We start from the raw sequence: 20,843 nt of genomic DNA, 5'->3' as shown, positions 1-20,843 counted from the left end.
GCTTTCCATGTAGCATTGCATATGCATCTGGTGAATACTTTCCTGGAGACCATAATGGTTTCTGCTAATTTCGGAGAATGACCAAGTTCTAGGAGCCCTTGCCTTTCAGGCACTACACAATCAGATGAAGATAGTCTGGATTAGGATTTCACACCTGTCCCTGTTGAAGCATGTCTTTGACTCACTGGAATATGCAATGGAACATGCATGGATGATTCCACTAGTGATGGGAACCGCAGTCTGCAAGGCCACTCTGGAGCCACGAAAATCACATCCACTTACTCCTGACATATCTTCCGCAAGGCTATTACTATTACTATCATAGTAATGGCAGAAAGGCATACAGTACTTCTTCAGGCCACCTAGATGTTACAGCAAGAATTTTAGTACTTGATGACTGGATGCTGCACCAAAGAGGATCCAAACATGTACACAGTTGGGAGGTTTCCTTTTTAAGGACCCTTGATTTTCATCAATGATTTTCATCAGGCAGTCCATTTGGGTGTTGAGGGGGCCCTTAATGTGCTCTGCCATTATTGAATGCAGATGTATTTCTGCCCAAGCGGGATGCTTTTTGCTACTTGATGTGGATCCTCCCCCACCCCCACTTGTTGATATATGCCTTGGCAGAATGTTGTCCCCCCCAAACATTGGCCCTTGAGTTTTGATTGTAAGGTGAAAAGTGCTTTTTTGTTGGCCCCGAGTTCCAGGGAGTTAATGCTCATCCACCTTTCTTCTTGGGTCCAGGAACTGTAAGCAGTACAAGGGCTCCCCAGCTGGATAGAGTAGCATCCGTGAAGCTTCATATGAGGTTCTCCAGGATATGATTGGCCTTGCCTTAGCTTGCTGAATTTATTCCACGGGATCATACTTAGTCTTATTTACACATAAGGATAGAGTCAATTTCTCGTCCTTTTTTTGAAGGATCTCCAGCTGGTTAGGATGGAGGAACCACTGAAGAAGCTTGGAGTATATCTGTGCCCACAGAACTGATACTGTGCAAGAAATCATAAGATCCTGAAGTGTTATTAACTGGGTCATCTTGGCCTTGACAGTGCTTTAGCCAGATTGGAGATCTTGATCACCTTGTTCTCTGGAAGAAACAACATGTTCTTTCAGGTATCAATAATGACTCCTAAGTGTGGAATCTGAGAAGGAATCAGGCTGCTCTTTTCTCACAGAATTACAACTTGTCTGTAGATATCAGTTCCTTTGAAGAAAATGGATGCTTTGGAGGCTGGACTCAATGGCTTTAAACCTTGCTGAGCTCCCTGTCTTCCCAGACCCTGCTCCCCTCAAGCTCTGTCCCCAAACTTCTAGGAATTTCCCAACCCAGAGGTGGAAACCTTATTACCTGGAGGCTGAGAATATCAGAGGAAGTTGGCAAGGATGCCTCAAAAGAGGGCCATGACTAGAGTGGCAGCCAGTCGTGCAACTCGAATTCTCAGAAATCTTGCCAGTATCTCCTGTCATTTTGCCCAGCAGCCTCTGCTGCAATTAGCACTTATTTTTATTGGCACTTTATTTGCTCCTAAAGCAGTTTTGGGTCACTACCTCGTGCCATTCTATGGTTCTACCTTTTCCTACCTTTAATCTCTATTAATTTATGTTCACACTCTAGGAAAATTTTGTGTTCACTTAGTCTTTTTGACTTTGAACATTTTTATCTGAGGGAAAAAATGGAAAACCATCTTAATTCAACCAAAACTGATGGCAATAGATATGTGCAGGATGAAAAATGGCATAATGGGAAAGAAAATTGGTTTTTAAACCTGGGTTCTCCTTTTAATGCTACTACGAAAGGTGGAAGGCACTTACCCACCTGGTGTTTTTTTTAAAAAAAAATTCTTATCAAGGTAGTATCTGAAAACAAAAGGAGACAAATAAACCAGAAGTCCCATGGCATCTTAATGACTAACCACATTTATTTCAGTGTAAACATTTATGAGTCAGAGCTGACTTCATTGGATGCACTGAAGAAGTCTATGCTTTTAGACTGATGCTTTTATATTTATAATACAAAGGTGGTAGTGGAGCGGTGGTGATGTTACACAGAGAAGCCAGTTTAAGAAGAAGAGTTTAGATCTATACCACGTCTTTCTCTCCTGTGAGGAGATCAACGTAGCTCCTTTTCCCTTCCTCTCCCCACAACAGACACTTTGTGAGGTAGGTGGGGCGGAGGGAGCTCTGAAGCTCTGAAGAACTGTAATGAGTGCAAAGTCACCCAGCAGACTTCTTGTGGAGGAGCAAGGAAACATCCAGCTCACCAGATAAGAGTACTCCGTTCACGTGGAGGAGGGGAAATCAAACCCGGTTCTCCAGATTAGAGTCTACTGCTCTTATCCACTGCACCACACTGACTCTTAAAACAAGATCCAACAAAGAAAGACTGTTTGAAACCAAAAAGGGCCTGCCGTTCAAGGCCCATGTGAGAAAAACGTGATTGTCCAGGATAGGTTTCTTGGCATAGACGGGTTTGAACTTCCTTTCACCTTGTTATATAACTTAGCAATTGCCTTGCCAGCATTATTTTAACTGTTTTAGCTTTATCTATAGCATAGCAAAAGGCATGGAAATATTGTTGTCAGTTGGATGTTTTGAATAAGATTTTATTTTCTTTAGGTGTGTGCAGGTTGGCTTTTTAGTGGAATATTTTTTTAAAAAATACAAGATAAAGAAGAGCCTTGCATAATCCAGTTTAAAATGTATCTTGTATAGCAGAGGCTTATTTATTTATTTACTTACCAACCAGGCAGCCCAATCCAACCAGGGTGTGTGTGTGGTGGTGGTGGTGAATGGGTTGTTGGAGCTGGCGCAGGTTGCGCAGGCATGTTTGCCCTCTCTGCTAGTGTAAGAGGCACTTATGTTGACAGGATGGGCAGATTGGGAGGTTGGGAGCACTGCGGACCTCGGCAGCGCCCAACCTGGAAGACAGCCTGGCCCCCATATTTGTGTCACCGTCCCTGCAAATGCTGTCGCAGGTGGGGGCATGCCATAAAGGGACAGCCAGAAAGGTAAAGTGATTAGAGACCACTTTATCTAGGAGACCAAGGCTGGAGCAAACTTTAGTGGGTTTTGTTTGTTTTGCTACAAATTGCTTGGCCGGTATTTTCCATGTACGGTTCAGTCAATGATTTACAATTTAACAGCCGACTTTGTGGGATTCTGTTTCTCGTGACTCATATCCACAGCTTGGTGCCATGTTGCTATGCCACCGTGATCTTTTCTGTGCAACCTATGGACACTGATGTCCTCTGCAAATTTCAAATCTCACACACAAACAGAGCATTCCTGTACTGACTTTACCCCCCCACTTCCCCTTAGTAATATATTGCTTCTTAAAAATTTCAGGCCCCATCTTCTAAATAACACCTATTATCAAATCTGCCACCTCTGTGAAGGGCTGGCTTGCTTCAATGTAAGCTAAAGGTCTGCAACCTGCGGCTCTCCAGTTGTTCGTGGACTACAAATCCCATCAGCCCCTGCCATGCCAATTGGCCATGCTGGCAGGGGCTGATGGGAATTGTAGTCCATGAACATCTGGAGAGCCGCAGGCTGCAGACCCCTGAAGCAAAACTTGCGACCCTCACAGTAGTACTGACCTCCCCACCGCGCATGAACAAACCTCTGAGCCGATACTCTTGACACACCTTGTGGCAGCGAACCCCATCATTAAATCAAACTGAATTAAATGATTCAATCCCTTCCGTCATCCTCCCTCCCCGCCAGTGTGAGGCGCGCTCCCTTTAACAGCCAGGTCCTTGAGGCGGAGCCGGCCACAAACTTTTGCGCAAGTTTTGAGCCAGCGAAACGCCTCACGGAGCGCCTGCCTTCGGGCCTCGCAGCCCCCGAGAGCTTCCCTCACGGGAAAGGGGTCGTCGTCGCGCCCCCCACATGGAGTACTTTACCACCTTCACGGGCAAGGGCGGCCGCTTGCTGAGGGGCACTGCCAGCCGCCTGTGGGAAGCCGTGCCCGGCGCGGGGAGCGTCCGCCAGGTCCGCTTCCAGGACTCGCTCCACGAGGGGGAGCCCAAGGCGACGCCCCCATTAGGTATGGGGGTGGGAGAAATGCGTTTAGGGGGGCTTTCTTTTTTAAGCGTGGGGCTCCACAGGAGCTGTGGGACGACGGGGTTAATACAGGAGACGCGCATTGATTTCTTTAAATGTGTTCCATTTGACAACACGTCCCGCCCTTTCCCGCAGTGTTCGGCTGCCCTTGCACGCCTCTTGCAGGCTCTTGCTGTGGGGCGCTAAACTGGAACCACTTCTGCTCGCGTTGGGGAAATGCATTTGCTTCTCTCTCTCTCTCTCTCGCACGGCAGCCATAATTAGCGTTACAGCCCGCAGTGTCGTTGCTTTCTTAAACTGAGGAAACTTTTCTTAAAAAGAGGAGACTTGTTGCTGGAATCTGCCTGCGCCATTTTTGGGGCATTGCATGAGGCGGGGTGGCAGTTGAAGTAGTTAGCAGTGTGGCCACTTTGCCCTAAACGTCTTTCACCTCTTATCCCTTTTGTGACCCTCCTAACCGTGCACGCTCCCCTGCGGAGTTAGTACAGTGGGCTGAGACTAAAATAGCTGCGTAGGATTGCATGGCAAATGCTCCCTTTTTTAGAGGGGGTGGGGGATAGATACAAGGAAGCGAGAGAGGAGCTTAATGAGAGGAAATTGTTAAAGGCGGCTTGACACTGAAACTTCACAGTTCGGTTTGGGTTCCTTCCGTTGAGGAGACAATTACTTCTGCTCTTTCCACCCTCGCGTGGTTGTGCTGGTCAGAACCCCCACCCCTGTCATCAAGCAACATGATTTAAAAATAGCATGTCCTTTTAATCATATATTGGATCTCAGCTACAAGTTCATTGCAGAATATCATCTACACGTGGGATTTGTGGGGTGCATGTCATTTTCCCTTCCCCCACTATTTCGTTTTTCCCCTCACCCCTGAAGGTCTCCATAGCCTCTCCTTTTTCTGCTTACCAAGCAGCAAAGCCAACTTTTTCTGTCCTTATGTCTTCAGCTCCCCAATGGTGCAGTTGTGTGGGCTGACTCGCATAGTACAGCACTTACAAGAACTTGTGGGGGACACATAATTTTCTCTTGTGTTTACCCTCCCAGTATTACACCCTTTCCCACGTTCTGTAAACTCCCATATTCTCTTCCCTTGCCCTGCTTTAATCTCTCCTCAGCTGTTCACAAATTTGCCTTTTGTTTGTCAAAGGCTTTCACGGCCAAATTCAACTGGTTGTGGTGGGTTTTCCAGGCTGTGTGGCCGTGGTCTGGTAGATCTTATTCCTGCATCTGTGCCTGGCACCTTCAGAGGTGTATCACAGAGAAAAGTCTGTTTCACACTGTGTCTAGCAAATTGCACCCAACACTTACTGATTGGTTCCCCATCCTGGGACATGGACAATGTACCCCACTAAACTTTCCTTCTCACTAGACACAGTGTGAAACAGACTTTTCTTTGTGATACACCTCTGAAGATGCCAGCCAGTGAGAGAGTCAGATTGGGAGAAAATTAACTGCACAGTATTTTTGAAGCGGATGGAATATTACTAGAGCAAGATGACAGATTTGTTTGGCTCCACTAGCATGACATTTCACTAATGTCTTCAATTAAAAAGAGGATAGTAGAGATCTTTCCTGCTGTTTTAAGTGGTGATGAAAACCATGTTTTCCATATCTTGTTCAGAATACATCAGGATGTTGAATCTGCAGTGCTTCATCTCCTTAAACTGTGAGGAAGTAATATTCAGGATGTTTTGGTGGTGTGGAATTTTCCCATGTAAGAGTGCTTCTGTAATTCCAGCCGAATGAGATAAAAGGACACTTTGATTCAGACAGGATATACCACAAGTTCTCATAATCTCCTGCTTCTCCTTCTCTCTCTCTTTCTTTTGTGATTGTTTTTGGGTATGTTTCTTCTGCATAAATGAAAATCAGGGTACACACAAGCTAATACCATGTGGCACACAGGAGGAATCTGATCATGTGTATGTAGGAGTCATTGACCTCAGTAGAAAAATATTTAATAGGATTTTTTCCTGTTTGATATTTGGACGAGCTCCCAATGTATTAGTTTTGCCATAAGAGAAGTAGGTAAAATACCCCCCCCCCCCCCAGAAATAGATGTATTATTTGGGCATATTTTTGACTGTAGGAAGTGTGTTTGCTAAGGACTATCAGCAAATTCAAATATTGACTTAAACTCTACATTGAAAACAGTGGTTTCTGAAGTTTTTATTCCACTAATGGATCTGTGGGATCAAAGCAACTGATTGTTTCAGTTATCGTCAGGTACACAACTCTACATTGTACTAACTAGATAAAATTTGTCACATTTTGAACAATATGCACTTAGTATATACCTACGGTGTACCCAGGAATTAGTGTTACACTGGTCTCCAGGGTCCTGGAGAGGAAACTACAAGAAAAATCTGAGGGACCTAGGAATGTTCAATCTGGAAAAGAGGAGCTTGAAGGGGAACATGATTGCTGTCTTTAAGGCTGTTTAAAGAGGCTCTTTAAGGAGGACCAGAAGTTGTTCCTGTTGGCAGCAGAGGATAGGACCTTCAATAATAAGTATAAATTACGGGAGGGATGGTATTAGCTGAACATTAGGAAATAATATAGTGATGATAGTTCAGTAAGTGGTATAGGCTCCCTAGGAGGCAGTGAGCTCCCCCTCATTGGCAATCTTTAAGCAGCAGTTGGATACTGATTCTGTATTGAGCAGGGGGTTGGACTATATGACCTCTTTCAGCTCTGTGATTGTATCTAGTACTCTGTAGGTTATCATATATTAAAATCTTCATACTGTATACATTTTAGAAAGTATTTTGAGTGAGTAAAGCTTTTTCTCAAAAGTGTTCCATGCATTTCAAAAGGGAAAATATCTCTGGGATTTTTCATTGTGTTCTCAAATTTCCCTCTAGGAAACATCTGGAGAAGAAAGTCCACAGGACACTTTTTACCTTGAATTCTCCTGGTGATATCCCAAGCCTGCTCATCTCTAATCCCATTTCTGTGTTCCTTTTACTCTCCTAATATTATCACCATCAACCTTTCAAAAGTCTTCTGTTCCCCCAAACAGATATACTGTTTCTTCCTCTCTGTCCTTTTTGCTTGTTGGAACATTTATGTAACTGCCTCTTTCATTTCCTTCAAATCTCTCCTGGTAATTTTCTCTGTGCAGTATTTGACACAAGAATTTAGAGCACTTAAAATTATTCGTCAAGGATGCTGTGCAGTAGAAACTTTTTACGCTGAAGACATGCATGCAGGAAAAATAGTTTCATGGTCTGTCCAAGATCTCAGCCGGATGATTTTGCTTGCACTCTGGTCAATGCAGAGTTTGTTAACTTACAAATCAGCTTTTTATGCTTACTTATAGTAGTGATAAGTGCTTTGCCATATCAGTAGTCCGTATATGACCATTTTGAAAACTAATAGTATGGCCATGAACAAGCCCACATTCACTAAAGCACGCATGCATGTTGGCAAAACACCAATTAGTGCGTTGCTTAGAACATTTCTGTGTGGTGGAGAGTAGTGCCTTCAAACTGGTCTCAGTTACCTTGCTTCAATTCATTCCAGGTTTCAGTCTTTTTCTGGTTTATGGGACTCAATGCTATTCCTCCACACCATTTGTTCTTGCAAAACCAGCTCCAAGTCATGTTCCTGCTGTTCCTTGCGTCTGGAGGTTATTGTTCTCCAGAGGCTTCAGAAAGTTTCTAGACCAGTACATGAGCCAGTGTGGTGTGTTGTCGGACTGGAATCTGGGAAAGTCATGTTCAAATCCCCACTCAGCCATGGAAGCCTGCAGAGTGACTTTGCACCTGTCATCCATTCTTAACAGAACCTTCCTCACAAAGTTGTTGTAATGATAAAGTGGAGGAAAGGAGAATGATGTATGCAGCCTTGCAGAGAGCCAGCGTGGTGTAGTGGTTAAGAGCAGGTGGATTCTAATCTGGAGAACTGGGTTTGATTCCCCACTCCTCCACCTGAGTGTCAGAGGCTTATCTGGTGAACCAGATGTGTTTCTGCACTCCTACATTCCTGCTGGGTAACCTTGGGCTAGTCACAGTTCTTTGTAACTCTCTCAGCCCCACCTACCTCACAAAGTGTCTGTTGTGGAAAGAGGAAAGGAAAGGAGCTTGTAGGCTACCTTGAGTCTCCTTACAGGAAAGAAAGGTGGGGTATAAATCTAAATTCTTCTTCTAGGATAGAAATGAAGTGAATATATTATTAGGACTTCCAGTCATTGTGATACAGCAACATTCTTTTGTCCATTCCCTGATGCACATCACACTACACTTGAGGCATGATCATTGTGGTAGAACTGTTCACAGTAATCAATACAAAGGTGTATAACGATGGTGTATAACAGTGGTGTTTAACAGTTTCACAATGGTGTATAACAGAACTTCAAGCATTTAAGAAAAAAGCATTAGAAATGGATGTGTTGTTCAAGCAACTGTAGAGTCCCAGATTTACTCATTGAGAGTGTAATAGAGGACTGGCATAGCTGCAGGTTGGATTGAGAGATGCTGAAGTTGTTACTAAACTAGAGGACAAGGGCTTGATGACTGCATTGCATCCTGGTAAAACTGGCAATACTCTTTTTGTTCCCAACTCAACTAGGAGCATCATTACAGAGACTTGGATTGTCTTGGATCCTATTACTATGCCACCAATTTTTTTTTTTAGAAAAACAAATTGTTATCTTTATCTAAGACTTGTTCTAACTGAACAGGAATAAAAATAGCACTTTTGGGTTGTGACACCCCCCCATCCCCACCCCTCCACCCCCCATACACATCAGGAAAGGATATTGCTGAGGCCTGTAGAAAGAGACCTCCACAGATTTAACTTGTGTAGTTAAAATGGCGCCCACTTCTGGATTTAACCTGAGTATGTTTTCCCATAAGTTAATTTAAATTTAATATATAAGATAGATTAACTAGAACACCACAAATGCAGTCCATTGAACTAAAGGTAAAATAAATTTTACAGTATGTGCAAAAATTTATACTGTGTCTAATCAAAGCGCTGTGTTTTTAGATTCCTGTAACTCTGGATATTCTTGGTGTCTATATAATGGAAAGACAGACTTGTCATTAACACAGATGCTCCCTGCTTCAGAAAAAGAGCTAGCTTCTGCAAAGTGGGTGAAGGCTTCAGTTTATGTCAACCTCCTAGCAATTGCTATATTGATGTCATTTATGTTTCAGGAAGAGTTGAACCCTTATTGCTTGATGTAGTGGAATGAACTGGTAGAATAACATTTTTAATTGGTTGTGGTAGGTTTTCCAGGCTGTATGGCCATGGTCTGATGGATCTTGTTCCTAATGTTTCACCTGCATCTGTGGCTGGCATTTTCAGAGGTGTATCACAGAGGGAAGATGCCAGCCACAGATGCAGGTGAAACATTAGGAACAAAATCCACCAGACCATGGCCACACAGCCCAGAAAACCCACCACAACCAATTGAATCCGGCCGTGAAAGCCTTCGACAACATTTTAAATTCTTTCTTCTGGTGGAACAGCTTCTGGCGAAATGGGAGTGTGGTGCATCAGGGCAAATGATATGTTAGAGTGTTTCCCTTCTATGTGAACATTTAGTTTTTGGTGGAACTTCTGTGGGAAGGATTTGGAAGTGGTATTCTTTTCTTCACCCTGTTCTGAAGTGCGTTTGGCTGCCTCATTCTGCAGCAGGTGAGTTTCTAAAGAAGGCGAAAAGGCCTTGATATTTTGTTTTAGTTTCCTGTAAATAGGTTACAAAGATCGCATTACCTTCAAGTGAAACTTATCAATGCTGTTTTTGAGCCTGCTGTTTTTGAGGTTAATGTGGATTTGTGGTAGAGTGTTGTTATGGCTTCTTACTTTCCTTTTTGTTGGTGCGTGAATGGTTTGCTGCAGTGTGGTTAGGGATCAGTACTGTCCCCATCTGATTTGGAGAAGGTTTTGGTTAAACTGAGTACCCCTTTTCCCTGTGTTATTGTGTCCTCTGCTTATAGCTTTTTGTAATTTCACTATATCATAGTGTGGTCTATTTACTAAAGACTATTGTAGCCTATAGTGTGGCAGTAGATATGATAGTAGCATCCCTTTCTCATTAAACTGCATATAAAGAAGGAGCTGTGAGGTTGGTAGGTGCTGAGCAATTGAGGGGTACCAAACCCTGCTTCCATTGCACTCACTTCTGCTCTTGAAAGAAATGAAGCCAGGGCAAATCCTGCTGGGAAGCAAACTTAAGAAACAGTTCCTGTTCAACATCACCTCCATTGCTACCTCTCACTAAGACTGCCAGCTGCATGGAGGATCATGTCTCTTTAATGCTTTTTACCTCCATGAACATTAAGTGTGTATTAAAAGAACATGTTTTTTCTCCAGGCTTGTTGGCAACCCTACCTCTCACAGGGACCTTTGAAAATCAGTGTTCTTATCTTTATACATGTTTGCAGAGTTGCACTTAAAGAAACTGCTGCACTCATGGTTTGTTTGCCCACAAGATTGGTATTTTTTTAATATCAGGAAAAGCTGCTTGTTGGAATGGATTTCTCACATGGCAGAGCAAACTTGTTCCATGGCTGTGGAAAATGTATATTTAATCTTGTGTGTTAAAACTGTGTGAGTTAAAAGTATTAACAAGCACTCCAGCAATGAACTAGCACATTAAACACAGCATTGTGTGACTGGTAAGTCCTGTTTCACTGGTTTGTGCACGTTTCTGTTTTGATTAATCTAATTCTTCACATTTACAACTCAATATAAGTATTATTCCTTTTTTAAAAAAAAACTGCGAGCCTGAAAATAATGTCATGGCACTAATCTGTACAGATAAGAGGTATGGCCAAGGATCAATACTGGACCACCCTGCCTCTTGGATGTCTTGTACAGCAAAGGACTTATAGCATTGGCTTGATCTTCAAACACCTTGCAGAATATTACCAATTATACAAAATTATATTACCCATTATACAAAAGGCACTGGAGCAAATTAAACATCCTAAACAATAAAAGGCTAAGCAATCAAATGTCCTGACAACAAACCCTCCACCAATGGGGGAGCAGGACTCACAAAAGTGGAGGGCTTCTGGTGGGGACCCCTTAAGCCCTTCCATCTCCCTCCACCCCAGAAGCTGTAAGGCTGGCACTCCCCCCACCTTCCCCCCACCCTCCAAAGTAATGCTGGGCCTGCAGATGGCCCCATGTTCCTCCCCCCCACCTTCCTCTCACCCCCCCGACCAACGCTGGGCCTGCAGAAGGCCCAGTGTTTCCCCCTCATCTTCCCCCCCAACACCGGGCCTGCAGAAGGCCCGACATTTCTCCCCCCCCCCCCGGCACCTTCCCCGCGACCAATATTGGGCCTTCAGAAGGTCTGGCATTTTCCCCCACCCAACACCATCCCAAACCTCACCTTACCACCCTCCACCACCCCTACCCATATCTTCAAAACCTTCCCACCACCCCTACCCACACCTTACCACCCTCTCCCAGCCTTCCCTGCACCTTACCATCCTCCCACCATTCCAACCCTTCCCACACCCGAAATATCACCTTCCAACACTCCCCCACCCCTACTCTTCAACCTTCTTACCACTCCAAGCCTTCCCTTTCAACCCTTTCCCCACCCCAACCCTCACCTTGCCACCCTCTCCCACCAGAACCCTTACCTTTCCAACCTGCCCCCGCCAAAGTCACTCCATTCCCTCCTACCCCAGTCCACCATCTTCCCCCCACCCCAAGTCACAACTCTCCACCACCAAGTCACAGACCAAGAACTAGGTAAGTGGCACTCATCACTCTGGGAGCGGATATGGCCCCACTAAAAGGGGAGATTCTTCCTCTTCCACCCTTTCCTAGGGCCTATTACATCTCCCCTGCAATGGACTTTGCTGCTAGTTTATTTTATGTGATTTCAGCTATGTAACAGGTAGACAGCAAAGGATTTTCCAAACTGTATTTGATTCTCTTAAAAGTCCTCCTGTCACTCTAAGGCACTTTCTTTATTTAATCATCTCAGCTGCCTACAATTGTGCTGGATAATATTTCATCTTTGGAGAAAATCTCTTTAATTACCATAATGGGGGGAGGTATTTTGTTTTTCATTTTTAAGGCACAGTGACTAAGGCTCTTTTCCCCCCCATCACCAGTTTCCCATAATTGAATCAGATAACACTTATCCTTTGGATAACAACTAATCTGTGGATGTTTTGGAGGCATGAAGAAAAATTATTGGAGACAGTGTGAAACCTGTACCATTTGACTGAGCTAGATAGCAGGGAACAATGTGCCTGTGGACATTTTAATCAGATGGATGAAATCTTCACTTATTTATATGAAACATTTGCATGCCCCCTTTCAGCCCAGTTAGAGTCTTCATCAATTAAAAATCAACTTTAAAAGAGTGCATGTAGATAAAACCAGCAATAAAAATAAGCAAGTAGGGTCAGTTCGAGTAAACTATATGGAAAGGAAATGCCTTCTTGCGTTGTTGGAATATAGTAATCGAGAGCCAGCATAGTGTAGTGATTAATCTGAAGAACCAGGTTTAATTCCCCACTCCTCCTTGTGAGCAGTGGACTCTAATCTAGTAAGCCAGATTTGTTTCCCTGCTCTTGCAAGTGAAGTCTGCTGGGTGACCTTGGACTAGTCATAGTTCTCTCAGAACTCAGCCCCACCTACTTCACAAGGTATCTGTTGTGAGTAGAGGAAGGGAAGGTGATGGTAAGCCACTTTGATTCTCCTTACAGTTGAAAAGTGGGGTATAAATCCAAATTTCTCCTCCAAATTCCTACTCCTTTTTTTTAAAAAAAAATATGACATTGCCTTTAGAACCTGTCTCTGGTGAACAGTCTCTACCTTGCTGTATCCTGTAATTAAAACTTGGATATTCTGTGAAAAAAAAAATTTCTTTCGATATGGGGGCAGTAATAGAGATGCAGCAAGTGCCTAGTTGCCCAGACATTTATTTGGAATTGTCATATTTATAAAAATATTTTTCAAACATTAACAGGGTCAAGTGATTTATTAGCAGTAGGTTCCAGGTCTCATATAAACAGAAAGGTAATTGTAGCAAGGGAGAGAAGGTGACATGGTATAACCCAGTCTCAGATCTCAGAAGCTAAACAGGGTCAATACTTGGTTGCGAGACTTCAGAGGAAGACAATGACAAACCACCTTGGAAGCCCCCTTTGGTCCTTGACTTGTCAGCACTTTGCACACACACAGTTGTTGCAAAGTGCCAAGATATCCAAAATAGCCCCATCCAATGGGCCAGGCGCCCAGCCACAGCTGCACCAGCCCGCCTCTCCCATGGAGGCTTCCCAGTGGCATGGGGTGCAAAAGGCAAAAAAGCCTCCCTGCCACCTGAAAGCCCCCATTGGGCTTAATGAACTTATTTAGGTATGTAAGTCTTAAGGCGGGGCATTCGGAACAATGTGGGCAGTGGCTGAGAGGGAGCCGACTAATGTTGGCTCCTCTCCAGCCATGCTCCTGCTATGACATCAGTGGGAGGACAGGGATGCTGGTGCTGCATCCAGTGCTGTGTCCCACCAGCAGGGAGGGAGGCTGCGGCCGCATGCCAGCAGATTCACCATTCATCAGGGCAGCTGCTCTGGGGAGGGCAAATCTCCTGGCGTGGTCATTCATCACTCCCACCAGCGGATACACACACACACACACACACACACACACACCCGGACAGGGCTGTAATTCTTACATTTCCTTAAGCTTTGGGGCAATCTTTTCATATTTTTAAATACTTTCAAGATAGTGGGCATCAAAGTTTAACGCAGGCCTCTCTGTAATGTAATGTATCTATCTGAAGAAGTGTGATTATTGATCACAGATGCTCATATTGAAATAAATGTTAGTCTTTAAAGGTGCAACAGGACTCTGTGATGGGACAGCAGGATTCTGTGGAAGTTTCATCTTCCTTCAGTTACTTTCCCAGCTCAGCTTGTGGGTCTGTGTTCGCTAATTTGCCCTGAGCTTAAATTGAGCCTCTACCCAATAGGAAGTGTTTGAATGGCAAATATCAGCCTCTTCTTTATTGTGTGTTGCTCAAACACATTTTTACCATGTATTTCTCACAGACGGCATATGCTTGCTTTGTTTCCCCCTAGCGTGCTTATTCCCAGATCTAGCATGAGATGAACTATTTGTTCTGTAAATTGGAGAAGGGAAAGAGAAGAATGTGAGCCATTTTTTAAAAAGCCTATTTGTACATCCATTTACCATTGAATCTGCTTCGATCATGAATTTGCTTATATTTGTGGAATGAATTGGAGAATGCAGTCAGCAGAAGGACAGTTGGGTGGTATGGAGTGAGTACAGGAAGAAGGATATAGAAAGAATCTTCTTAAATACATATTTCTAAATTTGTACTTTTGTGTAGATGGTAGGTCCATACAAATGTATAGTTAATTCTGAATCCTGCAAAATATTAAGTGAGATGGTGAACTGGCATACCAAAAAGATGTTCTTATATTTATTTCTGCAGCAATTGAAAAATTGTACATATTGAATATGTGAAAAATTGAAACATAATGAAAAATTGTACAAACTGAACCTTGTCCTTTGCAAACCTTCCCTCTCCAGTGATTTGTGAGTTAAAAACCCCCTGGGATGTTTGCAGGTACTTGTATATATTCCCAGTTGTAGGAACTATTAATACTAGTCAAATCCTTAAAGCAGCAGTGAATTCCCTGTGACTCTGAGAGCTGTGCAACTGGTGAATTAGATGTCTGCCCACAGGGCTGTAGTCAGCAGCCTGTGACAGTCCTGAGAGGGGAGAGAAAAATGAATGTAACACATGCCTTACCTCAATTTTTTTCAGATACTGGCCAGAAGAAACCCCTAGACAAGAAAGATGGGAGGCGGATGTCTTTTCAAAAGCCTAAGGGGACCATTGAATACACAGTAAGTTACTGTTTAGCTATATACTATACAAGAATAGTGTTTTATACTCAAAAAGCTTTAGTGTTCTAAAAACTAAGAAAAAGAATGAGCCGTGTTACCTTTTGCTTGTTCAGTCTGTAGCTCTGGTCTCAGTTCATCACCTTACATTGACAGGTATACTATTTTGAGTTTCTTTTCAGGATTGATGTAAAATAATGCCAAAAAGGTAGAGTTGGGGTCTCCAGTATTCCTTTGGATGTTATGCAAGCTGTAAATAAAATTGTAAGTCAAGAGAGCATTCTTATTGAGGCACGGATTATTTTGCTTCCAGAAGCAAAAACAGATTTTCAGAATCTCCTTACTGCCTCTGAAGCTTTTAGCATTGCTGATGGACCACTGAATGCAGGTGAAAATGATGTTAGTAATGCCTTAAAAAAATACTTTTCCTCTTCTGGTAATTTCTGTTGATCTATTGCCACTTCAGAGCATAGCTCTGTTTTTCTCAGCACTATCTGAAAATGGAGCCTTTCCTTAACTGTTAACGTTCTTCAAATGACCCTCAAACAGTGCCGCAGTCAGCTTTTTGTGTTTCTGGTTACTAGGGGAAACTGAAGTGAGAAATGTTTTGTTACCATATCGTCTATATAACCAGGTCTGTAAATAAATAAATTTAAATTTGTACAATTGTAAATCAGTTACTGTGGGTTTTGAAATGTGTTGAAATAAAACCCATATTCTGAACTTATTAAATAGGATAAATGCCAGATGTACTGCTATGTGCATAAGAGATATTTTTGTAGATATCTAACATTTACTACTTTCTACTTCGAAGTTGTGCTGCCAGTTTGCTTTCATTGGCTAAGAGTTCCAGGAAAAACTGAGCAGAGCAACTGTGAAATTCAGTTAGGAAGTGAATTTCTTATTTTACTTTATGTAAATTACTGCTGAAAACAAAGTAATTCTAATTGAGATTATCACATTTTTGTGTTGACCAGAATGGTTTTGAACATCTTGTAGTAATGATTCGTCGCTTTACTTCACAGTATCTTTATTTAATATGGTCTGTGTTCTATCTTTATGAATAGATAGAAGTAAAATAACAATAACCTGATTTAGACTAACTATAATTTGCAGTAGCTAGTATACTTGAACTACATTTGGTAAATCAGTGCCTGATCGTGTATCTTTTAGTGAACCATGCCCTTTTAATATAAAATTCAGTTACACCGTAGCATGTCACCCAATGAGATCTTTTATTACACTAATTTAAATAGTCATGCAGAGCTTGCAGCATTGTTATTATACGTGCAATATGTATAGTTCTGTGTCAGTCTGTCAAAGAGTACTTAATTCATAAATACAGGGTACTAAAAACAAGCTGAGTAGAAATTCCTCAAACCCTGTTAATTTCATGTCAACTTCACAACTGCAAATTGTGTGTTCCAGCCTATAGAGTTATAATAGAAAATGTTCTTTATCTGTAGACCTCCAGCGAAAGCCTCTGTACTTCGAAAACATCAGTGATGAACATGGTTGCATAATGTTTTAGGAGGATTTAAAATGTTTCCTCATTTGCTTTTCCCCATTATTTTTCTTGTTTGTTGCCCCCCCATAAACAAATTCTGTATTTTCTCACAACAGCCCTATAAAATAGGTTAGACCAGACATACTAAACATGGTACCCACTGTAACCTTTCCTGGTACCCACTGAGTGTTTTTAGGAAGTGTGTGGAGCATGAGTTCCTGAAATGTTCTTAACAAAGTTTTGTTTCATTTTTCCTAAGTAATAACTTTCCCATTAGTACTGGGAAATGTTGGTGTCATATTTTGTGGTTCAACTCCCAAAATAGACAGTAACATAATTTTCTACGATAAGTTTTCTGATTAGCAATAACTTATAGCGGATCATCGAGTTAGTCACATTTAATTATCTGCAAAGAAGCATTCATGTTCTGATTTGGAGATGGTGTCAGTGTTCATTCTCTTAATCTGTCATATTTCTTGCTTTTCATTTTGTTTTTTGCTTTGAAGGTCTGTTTTCCTTAATTAAACTATAATGCAGTATACTTGGTGTGTAATGAGTGGATACGTACATAGTTGACACTAGATTTTCAGCTGAGATGCTGGTGAATGTTCTTTTTCAGGAAAAAAGTTGTGAAGAGGAAATAGCAGCAACTTGTGTGTGTTGTTAGCTGATAAAAACATACGGTATCATCCAAAGGTGGGGCAAATTCACCCATGGGGACAGAGCCCTTGTCCCGACAGAGGGGTGAAGCCGCTGGCATGCAGCTGCTGTGGCCCTCCCCAGCGGTGGGACGTGAAGTCGGATGCAGCAGTAGTGTCCCAGCAGGGTGGCACATGGCTGGGGGAGGAGCCCATCTCAGTCAGCTACCTTCCAGGCATTTACTGCCTTACGCCAGCAGCCAGGGCCTCAGATTTAAGCTACCAAAAAGGTGGCGTAAGTCTGTTGAGCCTTGTAAAAATTTGGAATGTGGCCTTTTATGAATTATTGTATTACTGGTTGTTAACCATAAATAAACATTTAAGTCTGTTGAGTCCCATAGTGGCTTCTCGGCAGTAGGGAGGCTTTTTCACTTTGCCTCCAGGAATCCTCTATGGGAGTGGCTGGCTACCTGGTCCTTTGGATGGAGCTGATGGAGTCTACATCAGGAGAAAAGGTGGTAGCCCTTCTTCAATTCCAGCTTGAACTCCAGTGACTCATTCCTGTTGTTCAAAACTTGTTGGCCTGTTCTGCTGTCCTGTAGTGATTTGAAAAGGTATAATCACTAATAAAATTTGAAGAAAAATTTGGCAAATTACATTTCTTTGCGCCAAAAAGCTTCTATGAAGTTTCAATATCTTTGTGAGACTATTTCCACGTGGACTTCTTAGTGACAAGATGGAAGTGGTACTGGTAGGCAGAAGATCTGACCTGGGATTTAAGGTGTCATCTTTTCTGGTTAGGGTTGCACTCCCCTTGAAGGAACAGGTCTATAGTCTGGGCGTACTCTGGGACCCAGGCCGACTCCTGCATAAGCAGTTGCCAGCAATCTCCAAAACTGCCTTTTACCAGCTTCAACTGGTTTACCAGCTGTGGCCTTTCATAGATGCATTTGTTTTTCCTGTATGTGGCTGTCCACATCATTGGACAATGCTTTATCCTACTCTGGCTTATAGAGAAACTTGGACCATTACCATCAACAATCTGGATAGCTATCTCTGATGTTGCTAATTGACAACAAAGAAAGATACTTAGTCCATGTAGTGTTTTTTTTTAACTTCTGGATGTTATAGTGCTTCAAACATATGGCCTATAATGTGTAGATCTAAATCACTGAGGAAGGCCTCATGGCCAAAAGGCACCTGATTTGTCTTGCATGTATTTTATGTGATTTATAAGCGTACCTTTTCATAGGAAAGATTCTTGTAAGCATGTGTCATTTCCATGTGTACGAGTGCAGTTTTAGTAAAGATTTTTTACAATAGGGGAAACTACCTCCAGTAACCAAAGTTTGATGCACGGCTTTTAATATATTAACCATTTGATTGAAGTTTTTGGAATATAATTTTAGGTTTTTTTGTAATTTACAATGATAATTCCATAGATAAGTTTTTTCAGCCACTGTGTACATGTCCTGGTTACACCCAGTTTAGATTACTTTAATGTGCTCTACATGGGATTGCCCTTGAAAGTATTTGAAATCTTGAATTGGTATAGACTTGTTGACTGGAATTGGTTGTAAGGACCACATTGCTCCAGTCTTGGTCCTTCTACACTGGCTTCCCATTTGTTTCTGGGCACAGTTCAAGGTGCTGAAATTGAGCTTCAAAACTCTGTACGGTTTGGGACTAGAATACCCTGCTTTGTGATTAGGCTAGTGGCAAGCCAGGAGAGGGCTTTCTCAGTCATGGCACCATGGCACCATGGAACTATCTACCCATCTTTCTGAAAATTCATCTTTCTCTTCCTGTTGCCATTATTTCGCTAGCGGGTGAACAATCTTTTTTGTTTTGCTTGGCAGTCTCTCAATAATCTCTCCTTCCTAAACAGTGTTCTTTATGTTTTGTGTGTACTTCTAAACTCTGTTTTTAAATTTTTTAAAAGGTTTTTTTTAATGATTTGTATGTTTTTATTATAATGGTTTTATATTGTCATTTTATCCTGTATTTTTCAAATTGTTAGCCATATTGATGGCCCTTTAAGAAAAACAAAACAAACTGTTTGTAGTTTTCAGAACACCGTAATACAGTATAGTGGCTGCCTGGCCAATGTGACATGGTGCCATACCACAAGAATTTAGTCGTTTGTCTTGTCTCTTCAGGAATTTGATGTAAGTAGCAAATGAGTGTTCCAAAGACAAATCACAGAAATGTTTCAAGTCCTGAAGCCAAGGTAGTCTGGCTCTTAGCCTTGCCAGAAGTTGTCTAGGAATCCTCTGAAAGGCATTCTGGCCAAGAAGAAACTTGGAGCTATTGTAAGAAATGTTGGACTGTTGGTGGTATCGTTGTGATGTGAGCAGAAAACATCTTCGGTAACTTTACTTCCATTGTCACTTCATCTTGTCGACCAAGTGACAGTGGAAGTTAAGTAACTTAGGTGACTTTACTTCCATTGGCTCTCCTTTGTTGGTTTGTTTATAAAGCTTTTGAAATTTAATTTATACGTTGTTATCTACATGTAAAATTATGAATATAAAGGAGGATAGAGCTGCAACCCAATGCTACCTCAGTGTATGAATCTTGGCTTTTCCATCTCAGACATATAAAAAGTTGCATCTCCAGGTAGTAAATTTGTAGCTGTTGTAATACCACTGCTTTCTTCATGTTTCTGAGGAAAAAAATGGCTTGAAAAATATTTATACACACACATTACATATAGACAGATTTTAAATGTGCATGACCCTCTCTTATGCAACCCATATGCAGAAAGAACCTGTATTTCACATAAAATCACATTTTTGCTTAATCATATTCTTAAAATTTAACTGGATGGCAAGGGGAAAATTGCAGTTGGCAATAGTATTGTTCTGAAGAAGAATTCCCACCCCCCACCCCCCCCCCAAAAAAATCTCTTTTATGGATTCAGCCATTGATCCCTGCCTTTCTGGCCTTCCCCTCTTTGAATTCTCTTTTGATTAAAATGGAGTTTAGAAGCAGACTCCAATTCCTAAAAAACAGGAAAATACATGAACTGTTGGATTTCAGGGAGAAAACTGGTAAAGAAGAATCAAGATATGTGTTGTTTAAGGCTTTTACGGTTAGAATGACCTGGCTGTGGTTGGTTTTCTGGGCTACTTGGCCACATAGTTTTGGTCTGGTAGTTTTTACTCCTAACATTTTGCCCACATTCACAGCTGGCATGTTCAGAAGCATGTCAGTGTGCCACGGAGAGAAACACATCATGCCCCTGAAGATTCCAGCCATAGATGTGGACAAATCGTTAGGAGCAAAAATTACCACCCCATGGCTACACACCCTGGAAAACCCATAACAGCCACAAGGCTTAAGATAACTCATCTTAACACTGTGTGTCATATATTAACAGATAATTCAGCAAAGCACTGCATTATCATTATATCTATGCTGCTTATTTCTTATGCATTCTCTGTGTAGCGTAAATAGATACAAAAATTCTGCTAGGATTGTTTAGATTTGGCAAGTAGTTCTAGAGACCAGGATGACCTGCATATATGTACTTGATGCAGAAAGAAGTCTGTATGACATTTCTAGGCGCCATGGTGACCCAGTGTTGGGGTTTATTGAGCCCTGCCATAATATAATATGATGTCGGCTCACCACTGTACAATAACGGGCCACAGCCAGCATTAAACAAAGGCCACTCTATCTGCCTGAGCTATTCTAACTCCATTGTGATTATGAAGTAAAACAGTCCAGTCACAATCAGCATAATTTGAGATGTGCCAAAATATTTTTGTTCT

The 20,843-nt window shown here is 42.1% G+C and overlaps 1 protein-coding gene across 3 annotated transcripts in view; it reads left to right on the top strand.

Annotated features, from left to right (window-relative positions):
• The window catches only part of OXR1 (oxidation resistance 1), a 314,279-nt gene that overhangs the window by 240,389 nt on the left and 53,047 nt on the right, over positions 1-20,843 (top strand). For 2 of the 3 annotated variants that reach the window (XM_048507665.1, XM_048507664.1), the window contains exon 5: positions 14,843-14,925. In XM_048507665.1, the coding sequence (XP_048363622.1) occupies positions 14,843-14,925 (83 nt within the window). Of the gene's footprint in view, positions 1-3,777; positions 4,052-14,842; positions 14,926-20,843 lie in introns of those variants that run through there. The other variant, XM_048507667.1, reaches the window with a different exon arrangement.

This window comes from Sphaerodactylus townsendi, linkage group LG09 (genome assembly GCF_021028975.2).
Source record: "Sphaerodactylus townsendi isolate TG3544 linkage group LG09, MPM_Stown_v2.3, whole genome shotgun sequence".
Classification (NCBI taxonomy): Eukaryota; Metazoa; Chordata; class Lepidosauria; order Squamata; family Sphaerodactylidae; genus Sphaerodactylus; species Sphaerodactylus townsendi.
The sequence above is the reverse complement of the archived record's forward strand: the minus strand, read 5'-3'. Positions and strand labels throughout refer to the sequence as shown.